The 24,860-nt window shown below is 40.3% G+C and overlaps 1 protein-coding gene across 1 annotated transcript; it reads left to right on the top strand.

The window, feature by feature from the left end:
- The first annotated feature begins 12,117 nt into the window (after nt 1–12,117).
- On the top strand, nt 12,118–23,776 carry tspan31 (tetraspanin 31). Its single transcript, XM_085393576.1, has 6 exons — nt 12,118–12,307; nt 18,508–18,675; nt 19,882–19,962; nt 20,068–20,208; nt 20,539–20,649; nt 22,042–23,776. The coding sequence occupies exons 1-6, from the start codon at nt 12,245–12,247 to the stop codon at nt 22,114–22,116; spliced, it is 639 nt and encodes a 212-aa protein (XP_085249702.1). The 5' UTR covers nt 12,118–12,244; the 3' UTR covers nt 22,117–23,776.
- Nucleotides 23,777–24,860: the final 1,084 nt, after the last annotated feature.

Here is a 24,860-nt window from a genome sequence, read left to right as displayed (position 1 = left end):
TAATTATATATATATATATATATATATATATATATATATATATATATATATATATATATATATATATATATATATATATATATATATATATATATATATAAAATATATATAAAATATATATATATATAATATATATATAAAATAGTCTCAGCCATTCCCATTATAATGGTGATCTGTTGTTCGTCTTTAAGTACAAGCTATGGATGGAACTGTTAACAGCTTGGCCTTATAAAAAGAGGTCAGTGAACTAAACTATGTACGTTGTTTAATATCAAAATATCCTTTAAAACATTGCCTCTCACAGTCAGTCTGTGGGCCTGTGGGAAGCAAAGAGAGACTGATACTACTCGCATACTACTGCACATTTCATTCATCCACAGCTGCACAGGATGACACCATGTGAGCGTTTCCTTTCATCTTGAAACTCCTCTAGCTGTCACAGCATACTAAACAGTTCACCACACTGCTAGTTAACGGTAAATTTCTCATTAGTTCATTTTTCCACTTTTGTTTTCGACTCAGTCCGTTTCCGAGGAGTGTTGAGTTCCTCCTGTTTAGTCCACGGATGTTTAGTTTGATTTTAAGTTTTTTCAGTGTGAGTTTGCGGTTCATCAGAGGAAGATCTAAAAAGAATTGGTATCAAAATCAAAACTATGCTCAGTGAAAATATGAGACCCAAACTATATATCAAGCCTCTTCATGTTTGTTATACTTCTAAAATTATATTAACTGGCCAAAACTAGAACTAAAGATGTTTCCTCTTTTTCTTTTAAAACCTGTTTTACTCAATTGGCAACATAAACCACCGTCATCTGAACAGAGGACTAACTGAAAGTGTTTGATGTGTGTGTTTTTCTCAGTCACACAGAAGCAATGACTCAGTGATCAAAGCTTTGAGAGTCCATCACGTCCTTCACAGGTAGTGAGAAGCAGGGTACACAGTGGACCGGTCATCGGCCAATTACACTGATTTAAAAATAACCTTTAACCTAAATGCTGGTCTTATGTGTAGTAGGCACCGAGGTGGGGCAGAAAGTAACATCAAAGTGTGGGAATCACAGAAAAGTAATTTGTTTTCAGGAAATTGCATTACTACTCCTGTTGTTTGTGACGCCACTAGTGTTAAACAGAAACGGAAATCAGTGGAAAGCATCTCAGCAAGTTCTCTGAATCTTAACTAATAATAAAGTGTGAAGGTATTGTGCCTTTAAAGAGTCACATATAGTAAGAGCAGGCTGACTTAACTTCCACATTAAGTCAGACTTTTTGCTTAAGATGTCTGAGGCTCCTAATCATCAGTTTTATAAATGTGTGGTTAGTTAAATTTGACCTTTTCTTTAGGATTTACTTCATTACATGAAAGGAAATGGAAACACATGAACGTGTTTGGTTTCTGATTGCTGTTTCTTAAATATGCAGTGGTTATGCTAGCTGAGATTAAGATGAGCTGTGTGTTTGCCATGCACTAAATTGACCTTGCCCTACTTTGCACCACTTATATAGTGAGTACAATTAATTGGCATACTTAAATGTGCTTTAAGTATTTATTGAGCACTTTGAGCCAACTGTTGTTGTGAATTGGCACTATACACATAAAAACTGAAGTGAACTGAACTGACAATGCAACATCAAATTGTGAAGCCGGGTCCTTTCCACGCAGCAGTGACAAAAGCTTTTTTGTGCTCTTGTTCCTTTAACTTAAACATACAATTTTAGTACTTCCCCTACTTTTACATCTCACTTACTGTGCACTACCTTTCCACAGAAATCTAAAAACAAAATCACAGGTAGATCAACAGTAACTCGTGTCACATTAACAAGAAAAGGTGGGAAGTAGGATGAGGAAATGATGTAAAACTGATCAGCGTTACATGTAAGGCCCTGTTTATTTGAAAGGAAGTGGCTTTGAGGGCAGTTGCAGATTGGCAGAAAGGAAGTAGGCCGCACAGCAGGTTTTATGCTGCTGCCATGGCGATGGCTGCTGAGGTGGTGTCGCCATTGGTTGCCCATGTCCAGAGCCTGGCTGATAAATAAATGCCAGTACACACCTGCAGCAACGTGGTAAATGTTTTCCTTCACAGTAAAACGATAATGGAAATGAGCCTCTCTTCCACTGAAAAGTCACACCGACTGACACAGGAAGTGAAGGGGAAGATATAAATCACCTAAACTGTCTTGTTCTCACCCACCATAGCATTAAAACTTATCATTTGTAAGCTGTTTTCCCATGTTAACACGCCAAGAATAACACTAAAATGAATATCCTGTTATTGTGACAACAGCTTTTGCAGTTTACAGGTAAAGGTCAATCACAAAGAGCAGCCAAGCTTAAGAAAGAGGAGCTTACCTTGAATACTGTGGAGGTAAACTTTGAGGCCTGAGCGCAGCTGTTGATCCCCCACCCTTTCAAACTGCTTGGCCAGTCTGTTGATTGCAGTCTGAAGGGAATCATGCCTCTTGATCTCTGCTTTTATTGCAGCGGAGTTCACCGTTTTGCTGTTGCTGGTCATCCTGACACATGGATCGGTGGTAAAGTGAAGCAAACAGCTGCTTCAGCCCATTTGAACTCCTGGCTGTTTGTTCCACAAGAAGAGCTCCAGACGCACAGATGGAGCAGAAACAAGAAGCAAAGGCGGCTCGGGGTGTCTCTCTTTCACTCGCTCTCTCTCGCTCTGTCTTTCTAGACCACAAAGTCGGATCACGACAATGCACGTCTCAGTTTCCTCTGCAGGTTTGAACTGAACTGAATTCACTTCCTTATTTCAAATCTTCACTGTGAGGCGGCTCTGAGTGCTGTCATTTCACACGACAGAAAAGGCGTCTGAAGCGTCCATGTAACTCACATAACACCTTAACTGTTACTACCAAGGAAAGAATATTATAAAGCATGATAATCTGAGACACAGTTTGTTATCACAGTTTGTGTTAGTCACATATTGAACCTACATTAGAGGACTCTGTGTTTTAATAGTTAAATATGTCACTGTTTTGCAGACTGGCTGGCATCTGAGCAAATATCCACTGCTGTCAGACATGCTGGTCACGTGCACAGGATCTCACCATAACCAGATTTTTGCCCAATCTTTGCAGCAGCTTTGTAGCACTGATGTTGTTGTTTGGTGCATACAGTATTTGTACTGTTCTCTAATTAGAGAGCAATACAGAAAAGCTGTACCATGCATTTGTTACTTACAGGCTTTATTAACAGGACACCCTAAAAGCTCCCTGAAAAGCCTTCAGCGGATCCAAAATGCTGTAGAGAGAGAGCTAACAGGGACCAGAAAGAAGGATCATATTTCTCTCTTATTAGCTTCTCTTCACTGGCTCCTTGTTAAGGTTGGAATTGAATTTAAAATCCTTCTTCTCACGTACAAAGTCCTGAATCATCGTGTCTCATGTCTCATAACATTATATTATCACAAAAGAGCACTTTGCTCTCAGGGTGCAGGCTTACTTTCATTTTGTGAAGCTTTGAAAAGCAGAATGGGAGGCAGCGTCTTCACCTGTGAGACCCCTCTCCTGTACAACCAGCTCCCACTTTAGGCCTACTCTCTCTACTTTTTGGCTTAAAACTTTTTATTTATCAATTTTCTTGAATTTATCAAATTCAGGGTTGCGAGGAGGCTGGAGCCTATTCCAGCTGTCATAGTGTGAAAGGCAGGGTACAAGCTGGGAGGATGCTGAGACAGTAAACAGGCTGGAAACATCCACACCTAGAGAAATGCCAGTTAACCTAACCCATACATATCTTTGGACTGTGGAAGGAAGCCAGTGGACCTAATGACAACACTTGCAAGCATGTGGAGAACATGCAAACTCTGCACAGAAAGTCCCCGGCCAGCCGGTGGAGTCAAACCCAGGAAATTCTTACTTTGATTTGACAGAACTAACAACTGCCAAGATCACCACAAAATAAGAACGAATGATCTGTGATGCTCTGTAGTGGCTCCTCAGGGCCAAGAGATTCTGCTATGAGGGAGGATTACAAATAGGAAAAGAGGGAGGGAGAAATGGGTGGGGCAAGTACACATTTTGAGGCCTATGAGAGGTAGGTGTGTGTTTGAACTTAAGATCAGTTATTTCCAGTGTACAGCCAACAGGTGATTCTTAACCATCCCTATCGGCTCAGACTACTTGACCATGTAATGCAATGATTTACCTTTAGGGGTTGTGCTAAAGTCGGGGCATCCTGGAACGTTTCCTCTCTTCAAAATCGTGGTTTCATGGGTCAGAAATTAGCTTTAGCAGGGCAATAAAGGGAACAGTGTTGCTCTCCTTGCACATCACTGTCAATATATCTATCAATTCATATTACTCACAGCTTATATCCAGATTATATGCATTCCTATATATATTAGTAGACACAGAAAGCTTTTGTGCTATCTATTGGTGCAAAATATATTTTTAAAGACAGACTCGTCCTCACAGGCCTCACAGTGTTTTTTACCCTTAAAACATTATTACAGTCAGGACCAAACTGTTAGCTTCTTCACAGTCTTTGAATCTTGTGTTTCACTACGTTGGTCATATCATCATGGGGCAGTTGTACCTCTTAATTGCCCGTTTATGCAAGCAGGAAGGTCTGTCAACTGCTTGTCTACCGTCTCCTGTGGTTTAGGTTTAGTCCTGTTTGTCGTACGTCTGTTTTTATGCTCTTCTTTTTTGTCTTCTCTTTCTCTTAATCCCCCAGCCTGTCACGGATGGCTTCCCCTCCCAGAGCCTGGTCCTTCTGGAGATGTCTTCCAGCTAAAAGAAAAGCTTTTTTTTAACCCCACTGTCACCAAGTGTTTGGTCATTTGGCATGAATGGATTTTTGAGTTTCTAGCTATAATGTTCAGCATCTTCACCTTATAATATAAAGTGCCTGCATGAATAAAATTAAACTGATATTAAATATGAAAATATCTTTGAGCCTATCATTATTACAGAGTTTGCTCACATTATGTAAGTGTACTGGATCCTTACAGGTGATCTTTTTAGCAACAATGGTCTCATTTATGGAAAATCTCTGGCCACAACCAGAGGACAGAATAGGTTTTCTGTACTTTTTTACCTTCAGTATAGGGACACTGTTACTCAATCGATTTCAGATTAAGATTCAGTTTTATTGTCACATCACAGATTAACAAAAGTAAAAAAGTGGGTGAAAAAACTCTGGAATAGCAGATCACAATAAAAAGAAACACACCAAGACACCGTTAGATACAAAAATATTGGAGCATGTCTGGCAATAGACAACTAATTTAAATAAATAAATAAAAAGGTCATAATGTGTTCAGAAGCCTGATAGTGGTTGGAACATTGCTCTTTTGCATCCTCCCCATGTGACTGAAGATGTTCACTCATGATCCGGTGGCAGGTTTACAAAATTCTCAAGCTTTTTATATAAAAAGTGAATCTTGCTTCCTTAGAAAGGAAGCCAGTGCCAAAATGCTTAGTCCTGTAGTCCTGTAGTTTTTCTAATGGTCAACAGGGGGCAACACTTGCTCCAAAAAGAAGTCCATCGAAAAGTGGCTCTTGGCTCACTTGACTTGTAACCTGAGTAAACGCCGTATTGATTGATCGATTGGTTCAGTTGCTGGTTTGAAGTCTTACTGAATAAAGTGTAGTATAAGTATTAACTGGAAATCATCTCCTCTTTATTGTTTTTGCTTGTCGTTTACAATGGATTATCTTTATACCGCCCCTATTTTCCTTTGTCACACCAACCCTCTGCACATCCTCATTCACTTCATCCATGAATCTTCTCTGAGGCTTTCCTGTTTTTCTCCTGCCTGGCATTTACTTCTTCAAATTTTGTCTCCAAACTGATCAAACTGAAAGTTTGTCTGATGTACTCATTTCTAATCCTGTCTCTCTTGGTAACTCCCAATGAAAATCTTCACATGCTTAAGATTACCCCTGTTTCATTTCACTTCCTATCTACACAATGTTAATACAGTTTGGATCCACTGGCGATGCTTCTGGCCTTATTTCCCTTCCACCTGATCTCCTGTGCAGGCAACACATACATATGTTCCCTTTTCTGTTGCAGTACGGACATTTAAAACCCTACTCTCAGACCCACATGCCTACCTTTCCTTCTCTCTTTGCTTCTGAATACACCTTCCCTCTCTCCTCCTCACCCTCCTCTGGCTTCAGTAGCATAGTTTCTACCTGTGTCTTGCTAGAATAGAATAGAATAGAATAGAATAGAATAGAATTCAACTTTATTGTCATGTCACAGGTACAAGGGAACGAAATGCAGTTTGCATCCATCCAGAAGTGCTTTAGCCATGATATAGATATATTACAATATATATTAGCAATAATATAGACAGAAATGGGTCTGTTGTAGGTATGAGGGTACAAAATATGGGTCTATTATGGGTATGTTATAATGTACACGGTATGAAGGTACCGTGTACATTATATGCTATAACTATAAGTATGTGCAGGCTGTAGTGGTGTACAAGCTATGTAGAGGCCATGAACAGGATATAAATATGAAAAACTATACAGAAATGTGAACTATGCAAGTTATAAACAGTTGTAGAATTAAAATTATCGTATTGTACAGAATGATTATTTATACAGAATTATACAGTAGTGCAGGTAAGATAAGTGAAATATGTGGATAATTTCTAAAGAGGCTATATAAAGTGCTAGTGGTTGTGATTGGTGGTTCAGTCCATGTTATTATTGTGTGTATGAGGGTACAGTTGTCCATTATTTGTTTTTGTCCATTGTGGGTGTGTGTATGTCCTGTCCATGTGTTTAATGTGGGTCAGATGTCAGGAGGCAGAGTTCAGGAGTCTGACAGCTGTGGGGAAGAAGCTGTTCCGGTACCTGGTGGTCTTAGTCTGGAGGCTCCTGTAGCGCCTCCCAGAGGGCAGGAGGGTGAAGAGTCCATGTGATGGGTGACTGGGGTCTTTGATGATTTTCCCAGCCCTTTTCACCGCTTCCTGTAGATGTCCTTTATGGCAGGAAGTGGTGCTTCGGCGATGCGCTGGGCAGTTTTCACAACTCTCTGCAACGCCTTCCGGTCCGAGGCAGAGCAGTTCCCGTACCAAACTGTTATACAGTTGGTCAGGATGCTCTCGATGGTGCAGCAATAGAAGTTCACCAGGATGTCTGAGGACAGGTGGTTCTTCCTCAGAGTCCTCAAGAGGAAGAGGCGCTGGTGAGCCTTCTTGACCCGCTTGGAGCAGTTGGTCGTGCAGATGAGATCCTCGGAGATGTGGACTCCCAGGAACTTGAAGCTGCTCACACGCTCCACAGCCGTCCCTTTAATGTAGATGGGTGGATGTGGGTCAGCATTCCTCCTGTAGTCCACAATGAGCTCCTTGGTCTTCTCAGTGTTAATCAGCAGGTTGTTTGTGTCGCACCACTCAGCCAGACGATCTACCTCCTCCCTGTAGGCGGCCTCATCGTTGTCACTGATGAGGCCAATCACCGTGGTGTCATCTGCAAACTTAATGATGGTGTTGGAACCATTGGCAGGTCTGCAGTCGTGGGTGAAGAGGGAGTAAAGGAAAGGGCTCATCACACAGCCTTGTGGTACACCGGTGTTCATTGTGATTGTAGATGAGCAGCGGTTATCCAGCCGGACATGTTTCGGGGCAGTTGGTCAGGAAGTCCAGTAACCATTTGCACATGAGGGAACTGATGCCCAGGTCTGTCAGTTTCCTGATGAGTTGTGAGGGGTGGATTGCATTGAACGCTAAACTGAAGTCTATAAACAGCATTCTGGTGAGGGGTTGTTGTTGTCCAGGTGTGAGAGGACAGAGTGCAGTGCGATGGAGACTGCATCCTCTGCGCTCCTGTCCTGACAGTATGCGAATTGGTGGGGGTCCAGAGTGGGGGGGAGACAGGATTTGAAGTGTGCTCTAAGCACTTTGTGATGATGGGAGTGAGGGCCAGAGATGGGCAGTAATCTGTAGTCCGATTACTTTTTTCAATTAACGAGTAAAGGGATTACTATTGCAAAAACGGTAATTAGATTACTGTTACTTTCCCGTGAGCACGCTGCGTTACTGCGTTACTGCGTTACTAAAACCGTGATTTTTTTGCGAGAGTGTCTCATGACAATGACGTAAGCGAGTGCGACGTTCGTGGCAACAGCTGTGTGCAGATCAACAATGGATAATATATCGAGTGCGGGAGAGAGTATGAGCGTGCAGCGTTTAAAGCGTGACAGTACTGACCTTACTTTGAGTTTGATTCCGTAAAAAGTGACAAAAACATTACTGTCCGCTGTTCACTGCGTGGGAAGAAAACTTCTTTTTACAGCGAAAAAAACCCCCCTTAACTTCCGAGCAAGCACCGAGTACAATAACCACGGAATGGGAAATTCACAGACAAACTCGCGGATTCTTCCACTGACCGCTGCGGCACACCTGCACCAGGGCAAACATCCGCCTGCTATACAGGTGAAAACAGAGCAACAGGACCGCTGAGTCTTTGATTTTGTTTATTTTCTGCTGTGTTTCACTTACATTTATTTGAAAGACGTAAACACAAAAACTATTTTATTTTATGTGCTGGAATGTGCAGAAAATAGGTTTAAATGTTAAACAAATTTCTTCCAGTCAGAGAATGTTGCATATAATTAAATTTTTGCTTGATACATAAAGTAAAAGATTAAAACTAATAAAACAAGTTTTAAAAATAGACTTTTCCATTTGATTACATTTTGTATGATAGATTATGCAGAAAAAGTAAAATTGGGCTGAAAGATGTACTGCTTTATCACCTATTCAGGTTGTAAATCGTGTTTTTAAAAAGTAACTAAGTAACTAAGTAATTAATTACTTTTGAAAATAAATAATCAGTAAAGTAACAGGATTACTTTTTGGGGAAGTAATCAGTAATTAGTTACTGATGGGTATTGGGACGATGGAGGTGGATTTGAAGCAGGCCGCTCCAGTTGCTCCAGTCAACACCAGCAGTGGTGGTTGCTGTTAACCCAGGCTTGACCCATCTGATGTGAACTCTTTTCACATATTTGAAAATTAGAAAATATTTTACACCAAATGCCCCTCCTCCCAACTTAACCTAGCTTGAGAGATGCACTAGGAGTACACTGGCTTGTGACACCAATAGCTGTGTTATCCATTCATCTATATATGCCTACATGTACCTGTATAATGTTGTCAAGGAGAAAAAAGAATTGCTATAGCTTAGTTTACAAGCTCAAAATCAGTGTCATGATGTTAATTGATGATTCCTATTAGTCTGATCGTACTTACATCAGCTAATGTCAGCTGTTGGAGGTGTATTAATAATAAAAATAATTAATGACTTTTCTCACACTGTTTTTGATCTGCTGAATGCATCAACCTCCTGAGGCGCCTAAAAATGAAGCTGTCTCTGAGGGAAAAGTTACCCATCTACATTAAGGTCAGTGACGTGAGGTCACAACAGCACTGTTTCTCCATTCAAAAGCATCACACGCACCAAAGGGTTGTGACCTACTGCTTTAAACTGTGGCTTTTAAACACTGTGGGGGATTTTATTTTTATTTTTTTAGTCAGGCAGGCTTATCCAGCGGAACTGAACATATCTGTGTTTCCCTTTGTCATATGGTATCACACACATACATCCCTGATGTATTAACAAGCCTGTTTTGTAATCTCTCTGTTACAACAAGTGTCCCGCCATCACTACAGAGATCACACACTGGGGGCTGATAAAACCTTTTCTATCCTTTTCTATACATTTTCTTTTTGTATTTGCTTTGTTTCCTTTTAAAAATAACTATATACATATATATATACATACATACATATATATATATATATGTGGTGCTGTTCTCTTATTGTTCCCTTGCCACTGAGAGTACACCTTTGCTGGTTCTGTGGAGAACAGCTGGTTTATTCTCCTGCCTTCTATCTCTCTGGTGTACCTCCTCAAGCGGCTGGCCAAGGCTGTGAGTCTTTGCTTGGCAGTTTCCAAGGCCTCAGGTATGGACAGCTTGCTGTATTTCTTAGGCACCTTATTTGTCGCACCTTTCTGCAACTCTGTTAGTTGGCTAACCTCCCTCCGTGCTACTTTGATCTTGCCCTCTAGCCTCCTTCTCCATGGAGGGTACTGCCCCTTGTGGCTGTTCAACTTGTAGCCAAGCATCTCACTGATCACTGCTGCCGTATTGTAGATCAGCTTGTTAGTGTCGGTAATCGTGGTTGTAGGTATTGCCCGTAGTGCTGCATTAACATCATCTAGCAGACCTTCTGAGGGTACTTCACGTAATCTTGGTAACCGGCTACGGGGGATCCAGGTTGGCCATGATCCTATTTTTCAGGTCAGTTCCTCTCGCACTCAACGATCCTTCTCCTATCGCACTTGGGGCTATGTACCCAATCTCGGGTGGGGGTGAGCCTTAGGACCCTTACTGGATACAGACGCCCCAGGCAGGAATCGAACTTGCGATCCTCTGTTCCAAAGGCGTGTAGTTTAACCACTATGCTATCCAGCTGCTTTCATATATATATATATATACCGACACTAACATATATATATATATATATATATATATATATATATATATATATATATATATATATATATATATATATATATATATATATATATATATATATATATATATATATATATATATATATATATATATATATATATATATATATATATATATATATATATATATGACGAGGAACCATCATGGAAGGACAGGCCCCTGCACGGTATGTACCACCGGCAGATAGAGGGGGTGGCTGATATCCAGAAATCCTACCAGTGGCTGGACAAAGCTGGACTGAAAGACAGCACAGAGGCACTAATCATGGCAGCACAAGAACAAGCTCTGAGCACAAGATCCATAGAGGCTGGGGTCTATCACACCAGGCAAGACCCCAGGTGCAGGCTGTGTAAAGATGCCCCAGAGACAATCCAGCACATAACAGCAGGGTGCAAGATGCTAGCAGGCAAGGCATACATGGAACGCCATAACCAAGTGGCCGGCATAGTGTACAGGAACATCTGTGCCGAGTATAACCTGGAAGTCCCGAGGTCAAAATGGGAGATGCCCCCAAGGGTGGTGGAGAATGACCGAGCTAAGATCCTGTGGGACTTCCAGATACAGACGGACAAAATGGTGGTGGCTAACCAACCGGACATAGTGGTGGTAGACAAACAGAAGAAGACGGCCGTAGTGATCGATGTAGCGGTTCCGAATGACAGCAATATCAGGAAGAAGGAACACGAGAAGCTGGAGAAATACCAAGGGCTCAGAGAAGAGCTCGAGAGGATGTGGAGGGTGAAGGTAACGGTGGTCCCCGTGGTAATCGGAGCACTAGGTGCGGTGACTCCCAAGCTAGGCGAGTGGCTCCAGCAGATCCCGGGAACAACATCGGAGATCTCTGTCCAGAAGAGCGCAGTCCTGGGAACAGCTAAGATACTGCGCAGGACCCTCAAGCTCCCAGGCCTCTGGTAGAGGACCCGAGCTTGAAGGATAAACCGCCCGCAGGGGCGTGCTGGGTGTTTATATATATATATATATATATATATATATATATATATATATATATATATATATATATATATATATATATATATATATAGATATATATATATATATATATATATATATATACACACACACATGCAGTAACAAATGTTTTTCCTGACACTCCTGATAAAGTATTTTTCAGAGATATTGATCTCTGAAAAACACTGAGTTACTGTAACTGCATTCTAGGGAAAAAAATGAATCACCAGCAACATTTTGCAGGTGATGTATATTTACATTTCTATCAGTATGGTACATAAAAGTTGACATTTTCTTTCTTTTTCTTTTTTTTTGTATTTTCTTGTCAGAGCTTCAGTATACTGTGAAATGTTTTCATTTATTTACCTTTAACAGAAGCATACTATTATAAAAAAAAATTCCCTGACAGGATTACAAATAAAGTCCAATCTGCTTATTCAGTTCGTGGGGTGGGGGGAATCACCGGGTCAGTGGTCACCCTGGTCAGGAAACCATTCACACTCACGCTTGTGGTCAGTTTAGAGTCAGCAGTTAACCCCATGCATGTATTTGGCGTTTAGGAGGAAGCAAAAAAAATGGTTATTGAACTTTACACGATGACGTGAGTCGTTGCCCTGACGTCATGCACCATCGTCATCCGCCCTCGGTGCTGTTTGCTTCCAGTAATCAGCGCAGCTGTTTCTCAGAGCGAGCGAGCAGGGATATTAGTTCAGGTTGTTTGTATTTTTTCGCTTAGCTGGAGGAAGTGTTTCGAAGATGGTGTGCGGCGGGTTCACCTGTTCCAAAAACGCCCTGTGCTCCCTGAATGTGGTTTACATGGTGAGTATGTAACACGGATGCTAAGTCTCTGCTGGTTACATTAGCTTGTAGCTAACTAGCTTGTGAATGAAGAAGCGAAACACTGGCGAAGAAATGTACTGACCTGTTTTAACTTTTTATTTGGCATGCCTCTTTGTTCATTCTACAGATGGTTATTGGTATGTAAAATATTCTGATATTACCATAGCACAGTGGTAATGTAATGTAGCGTAGGTTAGCTGAGTAGAAGTAGCGGCTAGCTTGTTAGCTATCGCCATTATGCGTATGAAAGATCCCGTTACCTGCGAGGCCAGCTGACCTAAAATGTGAAACTAATACGTTTCGGCTTGATATGGTTTCATGAGCTCTGCTGTCGGTCACCTGGGTGTGTGCTAAGAGAATATAATCAGCTCGCGCGTCTGCCTTTGTCCTTTGTGTCAGTCATGTGAGTGGTGATGGTCAACATGTTGTCTTCAGTTCAGCTAGCATAAACTCTTATCAGAAAATCTGCAAACGCATACTTCCTTCATTGACAAAGTCCAGATCACCACTTCTGAGAAAATGCTACATTTCTTACATTCAAAGACTATAAATGTGAAGAAAGATAAGATTTGACTGGTCGTTGTCAGGCTGAAATTTGCTTTGTTTGCATAATACGCTATGTTAATTCCCTTTCTGATTACTATACAGTGGTGTCTGTTTAGCCACTTAACACAAACCTATGATTTATTAAAGCATAAACCTGAAAGGAAGAGTCTATGTCGTCTACACATAACAGACAAAAAAAAGTGCCTCTTTAAGCACTCATTCTGCTAGTAAATGCCAAATGTTCCATGGTGTTAGAGGCACAAAGCATTTTAGTATTTTTACAAAAATAACGTGATTCCCAGAGAGCCTAAAACTTGGCATGTCTCAGTATGGTGTGCAGTGTCTCCTTAAGGAAATTCTTGAGGAAAGTGGGCAAGTGGAGGACACTGCAGCATATAATAAGTATTTAAAAATCAATTTTCTTTAGAAACAAAAAAAATCTACTGTTTGCTGAATATCATCAAGGGGTACAACTGTGAGCTCCTACACCATGCGGAAAACACGATGGAGGGTCTGTCATGGTTAAGAGCTGCATGTCAGTCAGTGGTGTGGTGTAGGAGATCTCATCAACACTCTTAAAAGTACAAAGTTTGATCCACGATGCAGTACTGTCTGGAAAGAGTCTGGCAAAAACTTCTTCATCATAACAATGGTCCCAGACATGCTGCCAATGATTGGTCTCGCCAGAGCCAAGACCTAAACATTACTGAAGCAGTGTGGGATCATCTTGGCACAGAACATGACGAAAGCCAGCCAACATCCAAACAAAAGTTTTCAGTGCCCTTTAAGAATCCTGGAGAACCTTTCCTGAAGATTACTTAAACAAATTACATTAAGCTTGCTTAAGATCTGTGCTGAAGAATAAAGGTGGTCATAGCAAATATGGACAGAGCACAGACTGTTAGTTTTATTGCTTCATTTTAAATGTATGTTTGCACATGCTTCAATGAATCTCTGAACCTAAATCCCATTTTACTAGCAAAATTGGTTCAAGACTTTTGCACAGTACTGTAACAGTACAAAAACTCGGTAGGTTTAAGCAGGATGTTGTTTCTTTTTTTTTTTTTTCTTTTTTTGCCTGTCCCGTTTGGCTCTTTTGCCATTAGAATTGCCAGCAGGATGTTGTTTCTGTTGTTCCAGTCACACTCTGTGTAATCAATAGGGATGTACCAATCCAGCAGTTTCCAGTTTCAGTTTGATGTCTCGGCTTTGGGTGTCTGCTAATATGGAGTACTGAATTGATTCCAGTGTTAAATTTAATAATCTGTCTTCCTCACTGTGAGGAGGCGAATTTAAATCATCCTTTATGTACAAGAAAACATCAAGCTCAGCCTAAATGGATTTCCTACTTTGTAATTCATGTGACAAAATATGCATCAACAAATATAAATTTACTGAATTGTTATTTATTGGTAAAGTGAAATAATGAAAATGGATCAAATATTTTAAGAAAATTAAGTTGATCAGCAAATGTATTTGCAGTAGACTAATTTTGCCTCATAAGGAGAGACCTGCTGCAGGGTCTCTCCCTATGAGTAAAAATAAAATGCAAATTTTTGCTTCGATGCTTTGTTTAATGCACGATTTCTTAGAATTCACCATCTGAGCGTGGGCAGGTTCAGGAGAACACATGATAATATTGTATTACAACATTAAGCCCAAGCAGCCCTCAGTTTTCTTAACAAAAAGGGCTGATAACACAACAGCAGCAATTAAGCCGATGAAGTCATAGTTTAACGTGATGCTAGAGTCTGTCTACACACAGCAAAGAGGTGGAGCCATTACCAAGACAGAGAACTCAGCTTCTTCCTTTAACCACCATTAAAACTACTGCTGAGAAAAGGTGGCCATGAGTTCTTCATCTGGCCACCTGTTTGATGTGAAACAGTGAAAATCTACAGTAAAGCCAAAATATTTGTTATCCCATTACTTGGAGGAGTAGTTGATAGAATAGTTTATTACTAAAATAATCAATACCTGTAGCCCTGCTCTGCTTCGTAATGCTGTCCTTCTTTGAAGTAGCTTCTGCCTTTTATTAAGTCTCTCTGACCAAATATGATGAGTGAAAGTAACCCAAAGTATTTTTAGGTAGTTTCAGTGGTTGAAATGGTTGCTGCAGAGTAAGAAGGTCCTAGTTTGAATCGAGCGGGTACCTGTCGTTTTGGAGTTTCTTCTCGCTGTGTCGGTTTGCGCCTGGTAATCTGGCTCCTCCCATCGTCCAAAGGCATGTTTTTAAGGTTAGGATACGTAGTAAGTGTGAATGTGTTTGTCTGCCTGTGGTGTACCCTTCCCCCTTGCCCAATGACAGCAAGCAGAGGTTACTTTAAAAATGGGGAAAAAAAATGAGGTTACCAGGTGTAAAAATAAATGAAGCTAACAATAAACTAGTCAAGAAAGCAAGCAAAAGAAAAAAAGGCTAAATAAACTTTTGAACTCTCGAACGTCTGTGCTGTGTGCCATTGGTGAAAACAGGAGTAAAGCTGGTGTTTGCATAGCTGTTACTGACACACCAGGACAGAGACCTCGCTGTCCCTGTCGACTCGGTGCCCAGTGAAATACTTGTGACACGACCTGCCCAGTCAGAAAGGAACGTGATGCCGCCAGTCCTGTTGATGGCTGAGTCACCGCATCTGTCACGAGTTTGAGATTTTTTTTGTTTTTAAATCAGGATCGAATCGGAACAGACGTCAGCGAGCTGAATACACGAACACTTTGATACCTGCGATGCTTATTTAAACGTCTGCACTGAATCTTTGTAGAACCTATATCATAACCTATGTAAGTGGCCATTGGTATCATTTATGACGTTTTTATATGTGATGGCAGCCACAGTAGAAACAAAATGATACGGTTGTCCGTTTTTCTTCATTCTTGGTACATTTCCATGTTGCGATGTATTCTGCAGTCTCCATCCAGGAATTTGCTAACATCCTTGTATCGAGGCGATGATTATTCAATACCTGTGGGGGGAAAAAGCCAGAAATGCATAGATGATGGACTCGATGGAACTGAACAGATCAATCAAAATAGTCCCAAGCTGCGTCGATCGACTTGAACTTGGGTTTCTATTGAGGTGCATGTCAGGTTATGGTGTAGAATTTCAAAAGGATCTGTGATTATGATTTACTTCTGAAATGGATGTAAGTAGAGAGAGGAAGTAAACATTAACACATTAATTGGGGGGGGGGAGTACAAAAAAGTTTAATTTATAGATTTAAACAGTGAATCATTGCTTTAACTAGATTATTATTATTATAATAATAATAATAATAATATAGATTTGTATAGCGCCTTTCAAGAAACCCAAGAAGGAGAGGGGAAAAAATATGCAGCTTGATCATGGTTATACTCGGTCACCTGACAACGACCCATTCCCAACTGGGGAAATGTCGAGATGAAGAATAAATGATGCCTTCAACAACTTTAAGCAACTGATTATTTATAGAATACAGTAGAAAAAAGTGTATTCAGGCATTATCTGCATTTTAGTCTCCTCACTCACACACACGTACACGCTTCATGTCTAGAGCTGAATAGAGGCAGCAGTGAAATATTGAGTTGACAACAATGTTTTGTTACTGTAAGTGCAATAAAAGCTTTCCAGCAAGTGTTGCTAACTTGCATTAAACCAGAAAGACATTATGTAACGAGCAAAAGTAAACGTGAGAGGGGAAGGCCAAAGCATCGACCTTTGACCACAGTTTTCAGTTATATAAAGTTTTGCAACATGTGAAGAATATCAGTTTGTGTCACAATGTGAAATGCCTGCAGACTGCAGTTATCTTCCTTCATGTTATATTAGCTCTACTTGTATTTCCCACTGTTGTGTGGCTAAATGGATCAACACGGATGTTCAGTCCAGCTTTTTGAGTTCGCGTTGGACGTGCCTCCCATCCAAATATCAGATCTGAGCATCCCTATTTTTTTATATTTAATTTGTAGTTTATTCTTTGCCAAAATATCACTCATGCAACATTTTAGTGGTGAGTTTTTGCTAGTTTCGTAAAGCTCATATGATTGTAAGTCAATATTTTTGTATTTTGAACTGAAAGAGCAGGTTGAAGTGTTGACTTCAGTTTTTGATGTTTTAATTTCCCTGTTTGTTCCACAAATACAGAAGTCAGATTTTTGTCATGTAGTGATTTCGTGTCTTTCAACTCTTTGACATGCAGTTCATGCGCCGTCACAAAATTGATGTGACCAAGCAGAGATCAGTCAATAGGGTCAGAGTCGACAAACATATCAGCTCAACCTTGAAGACATTTGTTTACCAGACCAGCTTGTGCTCAATTTAAATACCGTATTTCCCGGACTACAAAGCGCACCTAAATATTAGCCGCACAAGCTAAAATCAGGGGAAAATCCTGTTTTGTACATACATTAGCCGCACCTGACCAAAAGCCGCAGGTGTTTCAATGTTGACTTATCATATGTAAGAGAATATGCACAAAGGGAATTGTCAGGAAAGAGATGGCTGTTTGGAGACATCACTTTTATTAATATTTTGAAAAACAAGTTATGGGTACATATTTGCACATGTAGTACATAACAGTAGCCTACAGCACACCAGAACAATAGATTCGGCCTACCTTTTAGGCTCAGGTGCAGTGACACAGCTTTAACAAGAAGAAAAGTCAGTCATTCACCACCATCTTTCTCTTCTTCCTACGCACTAAAACCACCAAAGTCCTCTTCTCCAGTGTCGGATACAAACAGGCTCATGATGGCTTCGTCATCCACTCTTCTTCTCTCCTTCGTTGTCACTTTCAAAACCAAAGAAATCCTCATTGTCAGTGTCAGAGTCGAACACCCTCAGAAGGGCCGTGGCGGTGTCCTCCTCTCCATCATGCAGCAGTCCAGCCCTTCAAAATCCGTTGGTGATCGTGGATGTTTTCACACTTTTCCACGCTGTCAGAATCCACCGGTGGAGTTGGGCATAACTTGCTTTTTGGGCATAACTTGCAAGTTTATCGCCGCTCATCATCCACGCCTCCCGCTGAATGCGTAGCGCTACTTTGAAGTTTGTTTTTCGCGCTACTTCGTACGGCACTACGTTGCCTGGCGGACGGACATGTGACTAACATACCACTCTTGAACCCCGATCCTTCCGCCAGGCAACGTAGTGCCGTACAACAGCGGAACACACAAAACAAATCGTCTTACGATATGACAAAAATCACGGACAATCCATAGAAAAGCCGCACCTGACTAAAAGCCGCAGGGTTCAAAGCTTGTGCAAAAAGTAGCGGCTTATAGCCCGACATTTACGGTAGATGGTTTTGTTTTTCATTTCAGCAATTTTGAAGTGAAAGAATAATAAAAAATGCTCTAAAATATAACTGTGTTTGGAATTGGTTACAGATGATTTAAAAATACATTTTTAAATACATAAAACACTGTCCTGGACCAGCAGCTTCATGTCCTCAAGCTGTGTGAGGTATTTAACACTAAACTTGTTTTTTAGTCGGCCTCTTTCTCACACTTGAACTCCAAAGCTGAACTCTTCTCTACAGACTGAGCTGTGTTTGTAGTAATCAAACCACAGTGCTGTTACCTCGTGATAAGCTGTGATCCATCTGATGCACTCTGCCTCAGCTGACCGTGGTTAACCTCTTTCCCTTTGCTCCCTTCAGCTGGTTGGGCTGCTGCTGATCGGAGTCGCGGCATGGGGGAAGGGCTACGGCCTGGTGTCCAGCATCCACATTATCGGAGGGGTCATTGCAGTGGGCGTCTTCCTGCTGCTCATCGCTGTTGTAGGACTGATCGGAGCCATGCACCACCACCAAGTCATGCTTTTCTTTGTATCCTTTATAGCTTTGTTGATGCACAAGTTCGCAGTAGATCTGGGTTATTTGGGAAAAATTACTTATCTTTTGGTTTAAATGTTTGTCCTTCCTAAGTCCCATCCAGTCTTCTTCCATACTTTTGAACTGTCTCAAGGTTTGCGGTGCCCGTCAGACCTAACACAGGATGTAGTTTATGTAGGTGCTGGGTTGTATCACCAAAAATGTTTGTTAGTTTAAGTTTCTGGCAGCATCACAGTGTACAACAGAATTATTATTCCTGCATAAGTGGGCCTTTATGTAGGTTTACTGTGACTCATTCTTCTGCCTGAAGTTGAGAGAATAAAAGAAATTGTTGGTATTGGCATTAATAAAGCAGAAGCAGCAGAATTTTAAAAAACAAAACTACACACGGAAAGTGGCAAATGATCGTCTCTTAGACTCTGTTAAACAAAACTAAATATTTGCTACTGGGTTATAAAGGCAGTCTTTTTAAGCCTGGAGTGGCACATTAATGCCACTATTCGTTGTGTCAGATCTGGAGTGATTGTGCATAAAGAAACATCATTTTGAATTACAGCCCCCAAATTATTGGTCCAAATTCTTCTGCCTTCAGGTAAAACAACCTGTTAGTAACAGTTTATCTTTACCTCACCTGTGTGTCGAGGAGCTTCCTTTCAAACTTCCCAACAGTGGACAAGCTCATATCTGGGCAGCAAGATAGTTTGGAGAACTAAGCCTGGAATGTAAAGCCAGTGCTGAAGTGCCTTAATGGGCAGCATGGTTTTATAAAACTCTATGGGAAAACGGCCCTACACTTCCCTGATCTTTTTAATCTGATCAGCTTTTTTTCGGGCTCGGCTTTGAGCTTCAGTTCCAAGTCTTGTTTGATTCAACATGAAGTACAATTTCTGAAGTTGGAACAGAGCTACAGTGTAATTAACAAATCACTGCCATAAGAGCATGCAGTGTACCCATGTTTCTCAGTCATGTCCATCCTATGCTCTGATCCGGTTTCGCATAGCTAGGATGCAGATGGGAAAAATACTCCGCTTCAAAAACAGGATCTTAAAAACCGCTGGATGACGTCACAGTGGCTACATCCATCTTTTACATACAGTTTAAGAAATCAGGGCCGAAATCCCTCCCAGTTCACAGATGATTATTCTTTGTTGTTTGAAATGTGGAGTTGCTGCCGTTGTTTCTTTGACCCCTGCTTCTCAGTACATGGTCATTCTCTTCATTGTCTTCCTCTTCCAATTTGGAATTTCATGTTCCTGCTTGGCAATGAACCGTGGGCAGCAGGTGAGCCAACATAATGTCTATTTCAAAATCTGCATTTCTGAATTCATATGAAATGTATATGATTTAATGCCTTTGGCTTTTATTTGTCATGTTTACATTTTCCAGGAGACACTTCTGAACTCTGCGTGGGGAATCATGGAAAATAAGACCAAGGAAGACTTGGAGACCCAACTCAACTGCTGTGGGCTCTTCAACACCACTGGCAAACTGCAGCAGTTTAACCAGGACTTGGGGAGCTGTCGTGCTGTAAGCCTCAAATATCACATTTTTTTCATTAACTAAAGAAAAACACAGTCATGGAAAAACCCACTAGAAAGGTTTAGGTGCATATTTCAGTTGTTGCCTAAATAAACCCCATTTTATTTCTGTTTTTTACCCACTCTATCAATGATTTTTTTTCTGTATTTCCAGTTACACAATGAGCCTCAAGCAAAAATCACATAAGCATTTCCTTTAGGAAAAAGTAGGGCACTTACTGTTATTCTCAGAATAGATTTTGGTAGCTAATACTGGCTTAGCTGACAACCCGTTGAGTCATAGTGCAAAAAGACAGAACGCCTTTCTCTTTCACTCTAGCCATGCACAACGGAAGGTAGATGTGTGCCCTGTGGAACGAAGATGCTGGATCATGCCACAGAGGCTCTGAAGATCCTCGGAGGCGTCGGGCTCTTTTTCAGCTTCACTGAGGTTTGTATCTGATCCTTTAAATGGACTTCATCAGGTTGGCTTGACAACACCTATGTGTCTAAATGTATTGACTTACTGTCATGTGATTGGCTGATTAGATGATTGGGTTAATGAACAGGTGTATCTAAAAGTAGTGGGTGAATGTGCTTTTTTTCTGTGTAATTCATTTTTCACTAATGAACAGTCTAAGCACATATTCCATGTGCTGTTTCATGATGACACACACATATAATATAACACATATATATTTTCATATTGTAAAATTCTGATATTCTGCTCTAAAGACCTACTTTCAGAACTGTTATTTTCTCATTTCGTTGGTGTTCTAAGGAAAACGGAACATTTTTGGGCTCTGTTGGAATAAAGATGATTTATACAGTGTTGGAGTTGTTACCAATGTCCTGACCAAATCTAAATATGCAGTCTTTGAAATTCATTTTATGCAGTCTCCACTCTATTGGACTGTGCTGAAGGTTTACCAGATGGCTCTCATGCCAAACCATGAAATAGTCGTGTTTCATGACTGTTTTTAAGTAATGTGTGGTAATAAGTGTAATTAGAGTGAGCAGCATGAATGTTCATGAGACTCTTCAGGGAGACGTGTCATTGTGGCAAACCAATAAATACAGCCTTGGACAAAGTAGCAACCACTGTGTTTGAAAGTTAACTGAGTAGTTTTATTGTGTAACCTTAAGTCATTTTAATGCCTAAACCATAATGAGTCAGACTTCAACTTTTTTCTGCCTTCGTCTCGCCTTATTCCTCACATCTTCTTCATCGATCTTGTGCGTGTCCTCCTTCACTACATCCATGAATCTTCTCTAACCTGTCTTTCTCCTGCTGTGGCTGCTCCATACTTGGCATCCTTACTGGCTATCTGTGATCAGAGGCACACATTAATAAAAACCCACAAAGTATCAGTAACACTAAAGGGAAGAATTTGCCGGTGCTAAGCACACATTCATACACCCTGCATGCCTAAGTACTCTGTAAATGAATGAGGGGAAATTCAGGTGTCAGTGTCCTGCCCAAGGATGGACTTGGGGGGGGTGGGGATCGAACCGCTGACCTCCTGATTATTTGCTCTACCACCTGAGCCACAGCTGCCCTACTAACAGATTAAAAGCTGTGACTGTTTCACAGACAGCTTCACTTTTTTTTTTTTTTTTTTTTCTTTCTTTTAAATAAAAATGACTCGTGATTGCTACACATTTGCTCCCTCCTGCACAGACTGGTTGCAAATGATGCTATCAGTTTGTTCAAGTTTGTCCAGTATTTTCACTTCACTGTTGTCCTTCCTTTTTGTGTTACATGATGAGCACATTTGTGGTGAGTTGTGGTCTAAGGGCCTTTTTAATGCTGTTCTCTTACATGTAAATCCTCTGTTAACAGATCCTGGGAGTGTGGCTTGCTGTGCGCTACAGAAACCAGAAGGATCCACGAGCAAACCCAAGTGCTTTCCTATAGTCTGTCTCACATCACGGCGCAGTAGGTGCAGTTTCAGATACACTGGTACACACAGAATAACGCACATCTAGAGGCAGACACTCGGGCATATAAATACAGAGCCACAACCATCACAACACCAAATGGACAAGCGCACGCAGCACCTGAAAAAAACACTGAGAAAAGCAAAACGCACACACATACACCAGAGACTGAGAAACTCCAACAAACTCCAGAAATGCAAGCTGGAAGACCTGGATACTTATGTGTGAAAGGATGAGAAGTGGTACTTGTCGGTATCACAACCCAGCCTTGATTTGAGTATCAGATTTCTCGATTGCACCAAGATTTCTCTGCATGCGTCCTCTCAGGCGTGCACAGACCAACAGCCTCTTTGTTGATCTTGTTCCACAATCCAACCCAACGACTGTGCGGTGTCCAACAGATAAACTTGTATGCACCTTGACTTTTCCTCTAATGTAGTGCCACCTCTTAACGACAAATATACTCCTGGTAATGTGATGTGTATCCAAACATGTCCCAGCATGATGAGAAAGTCAGCAAGGTGGGTGAGAAGGCACACACTGGACATGTGGTGTAAAGTAGTTTTTGAAAGGGTTAAAAATGTATGTAATTTTTTTTTCTTTCCACAAAAAAACAGGAATTTGGATTAGGTAGTTTATTTTAGGAAATGTAGTTGCTAGTCTTTGAAGTTCAAATATTTATGAACTGTAACTGAGCCAACTAACTTTTAAATGCCGACGGGCTGCAGCCTCGATGTTGTACATAGTCTTTGCATACTGTAGTTCACAGAAAGTGTACTTGATGGGTGTGCTGTGTAGTTTCCCACCTCTTGCTATGAGGTTTGCCTGCAGTTTCAGAGTCTCTGAAAGCCTGAATTATCCTCACCGCTTCCTATATTTAACATTTTCTTCAGTGTCGCACAGTGACGTCGCTTAGCGTAGATTCTGGTTGTAGACAAGTGGATTAAGATACATCTTGTTACCTTCTGTATAACTGGAAGAAATCTCAAAAACACACAACTTGAATACGTGCTTTTTTTAATTTGAAGTAATCGAGTGAATTTGGCCAAATCTGTTTATTGAAAATCCAGTTTGGTTTTTATAGTGTTAATTGTGAGAATGTGCTTTTTGTTGCCATCCTTTTCTTTTTCTTAAATATTTTAAAACTTGTGATTCTTTGGTGCAGTTTTTTTTTTCTTTTTTGTTTGCCATCAGCTTCTTTTTTTTCATCAGTGTTAAAATGCTTTGTAAAATGTGCTTGTTAAATATTTTCCGTATCTATTTAAGTTTAACGATGCACAGCCGGTTTGTTGTAGTTTTGATATCGCTTTGCTCGATATGGAACGTTTCCTGTTGATAAATAATTGCTCAGCCTCTCTTTAAACTTTTTTTTATTTTCCCCTCTTTTGAATTGCTTTTAACTTAAAGGACTAACGAGCTGTAATTACATGTCTTACTTGAACCTGTCGACTTTAATGATTACGGATTCCTCGCTGCTGCTTTGGAGTTCTCGTCGTAAGCAAAACATTATGACAGATGTTAAGCATTATTATGCCATATATTACACCTCAGTTTGAATTTGCGTGCAGTTGTTATTCAAATGTAAGTTGAATTTTTGAGACTTAATTTTTCCAAATAATAAAAATCTCAAATTGGAAGCTGTTTTTCTTTGAGTCATTGTTTGAAGGACTGGGTCCACACTGGCCATGTTAGCTCTGATAAAGCCAGCCAACGTGATGCTTGCAATTCCACCAGACGCCCCACGGACTGTAACATGTAGCAAATGAGGGCAGCAGGAAGTCAAAGATAGAAATGGAGTGGTCAATTTTCAAAATAGGAACCCTATCTAAATTCATTCCTAAAATGGTACTAGTGTGATCTGAATCACTAATGTAATGTCACGCACCCAAAGCCAATATATTTCTGCAGTTATTAAAACAAGACAGTCAAAATAAATAAAAACAAAAGATGGTTTCATCTTGCCAATAATCAACACACCTGTTTTACAGTGGTGTTGTAAAAAACACCTAAGACACTCACTGCTTTGTAAAGGTATATTTAACATTCAATTTTTTTTATTTATTTTTTTATTGCGTATTTGTGGTTCCGTTTGTTATAGCATTTTAAAATAAGTAAGATCAAATGACCATTTTAAAAGGCCAATTAACTGTTAAAATCAAAGATTGTTAGGAAAGATTTCCTGTTCTTGTGACAACGAAGCACTCGGTCCACTGGTTCATACTGGAGGGGAAAACTAAAGGTATTTATGAGACGTAAAAGGTTTCCGTAGATAATTCTGTAGGAGGATTATTAATGGTTGCCTTCATCTGCCTGTCTGTAGATATCAGAGTCTCAGGTGATCCACTTTGGGTGGGATGTGACCAAAGTGTTAGTTGATAAGGACTGTACCTTGTGAAATGAACTTTTCAGTCAAAAACAGCGGCTATTCTGAGCCAACCTATCGGACAACTTCATACAACTAAAAAATCTTATTTAAAATATTTTTCTCCAGTTATTTTGTAAGTTCAAAGGAATCCCCTGTCAAAATGCGCATTTTTAAAGTTTAATAAATGCATGATGTTTAAACTAAGTTCTTGGCAGCCCTTCTACAATTAGGGTTAAATTTTGTTTTGAATGTAGCAACCAAATGGAAAAGCATTAAACAGAAAAACTAACGCTAAAGAAAAAACTTGTTTTGAATGTTTATCTCATAGTTTCTGAACATTGCAAAATAAAACTCAA

The sequence above is a fragment of the Rhamphochromis longiceps genome, linkage group LG20 (genome assembly GCF_057381845.1).
Source record: "Rhamphochromis longiceps isolate RC_006_pf linkage group LG20, R_longiceps_female_GT1.1, whole genome shotgun sequence".
Taxonomy (NCBI): domain Eukaryota; kingdom Metazoa; phylum Chordata; class Actinopteri; order Cichliformes; family Cichlidae; genus Rhamphochromis; species Rhamphochromis longiceps.
Note: the sequence above shows the minus strand (reverse complement) of the source record. Positions and strands in the feature narration are given on the sequence as shown.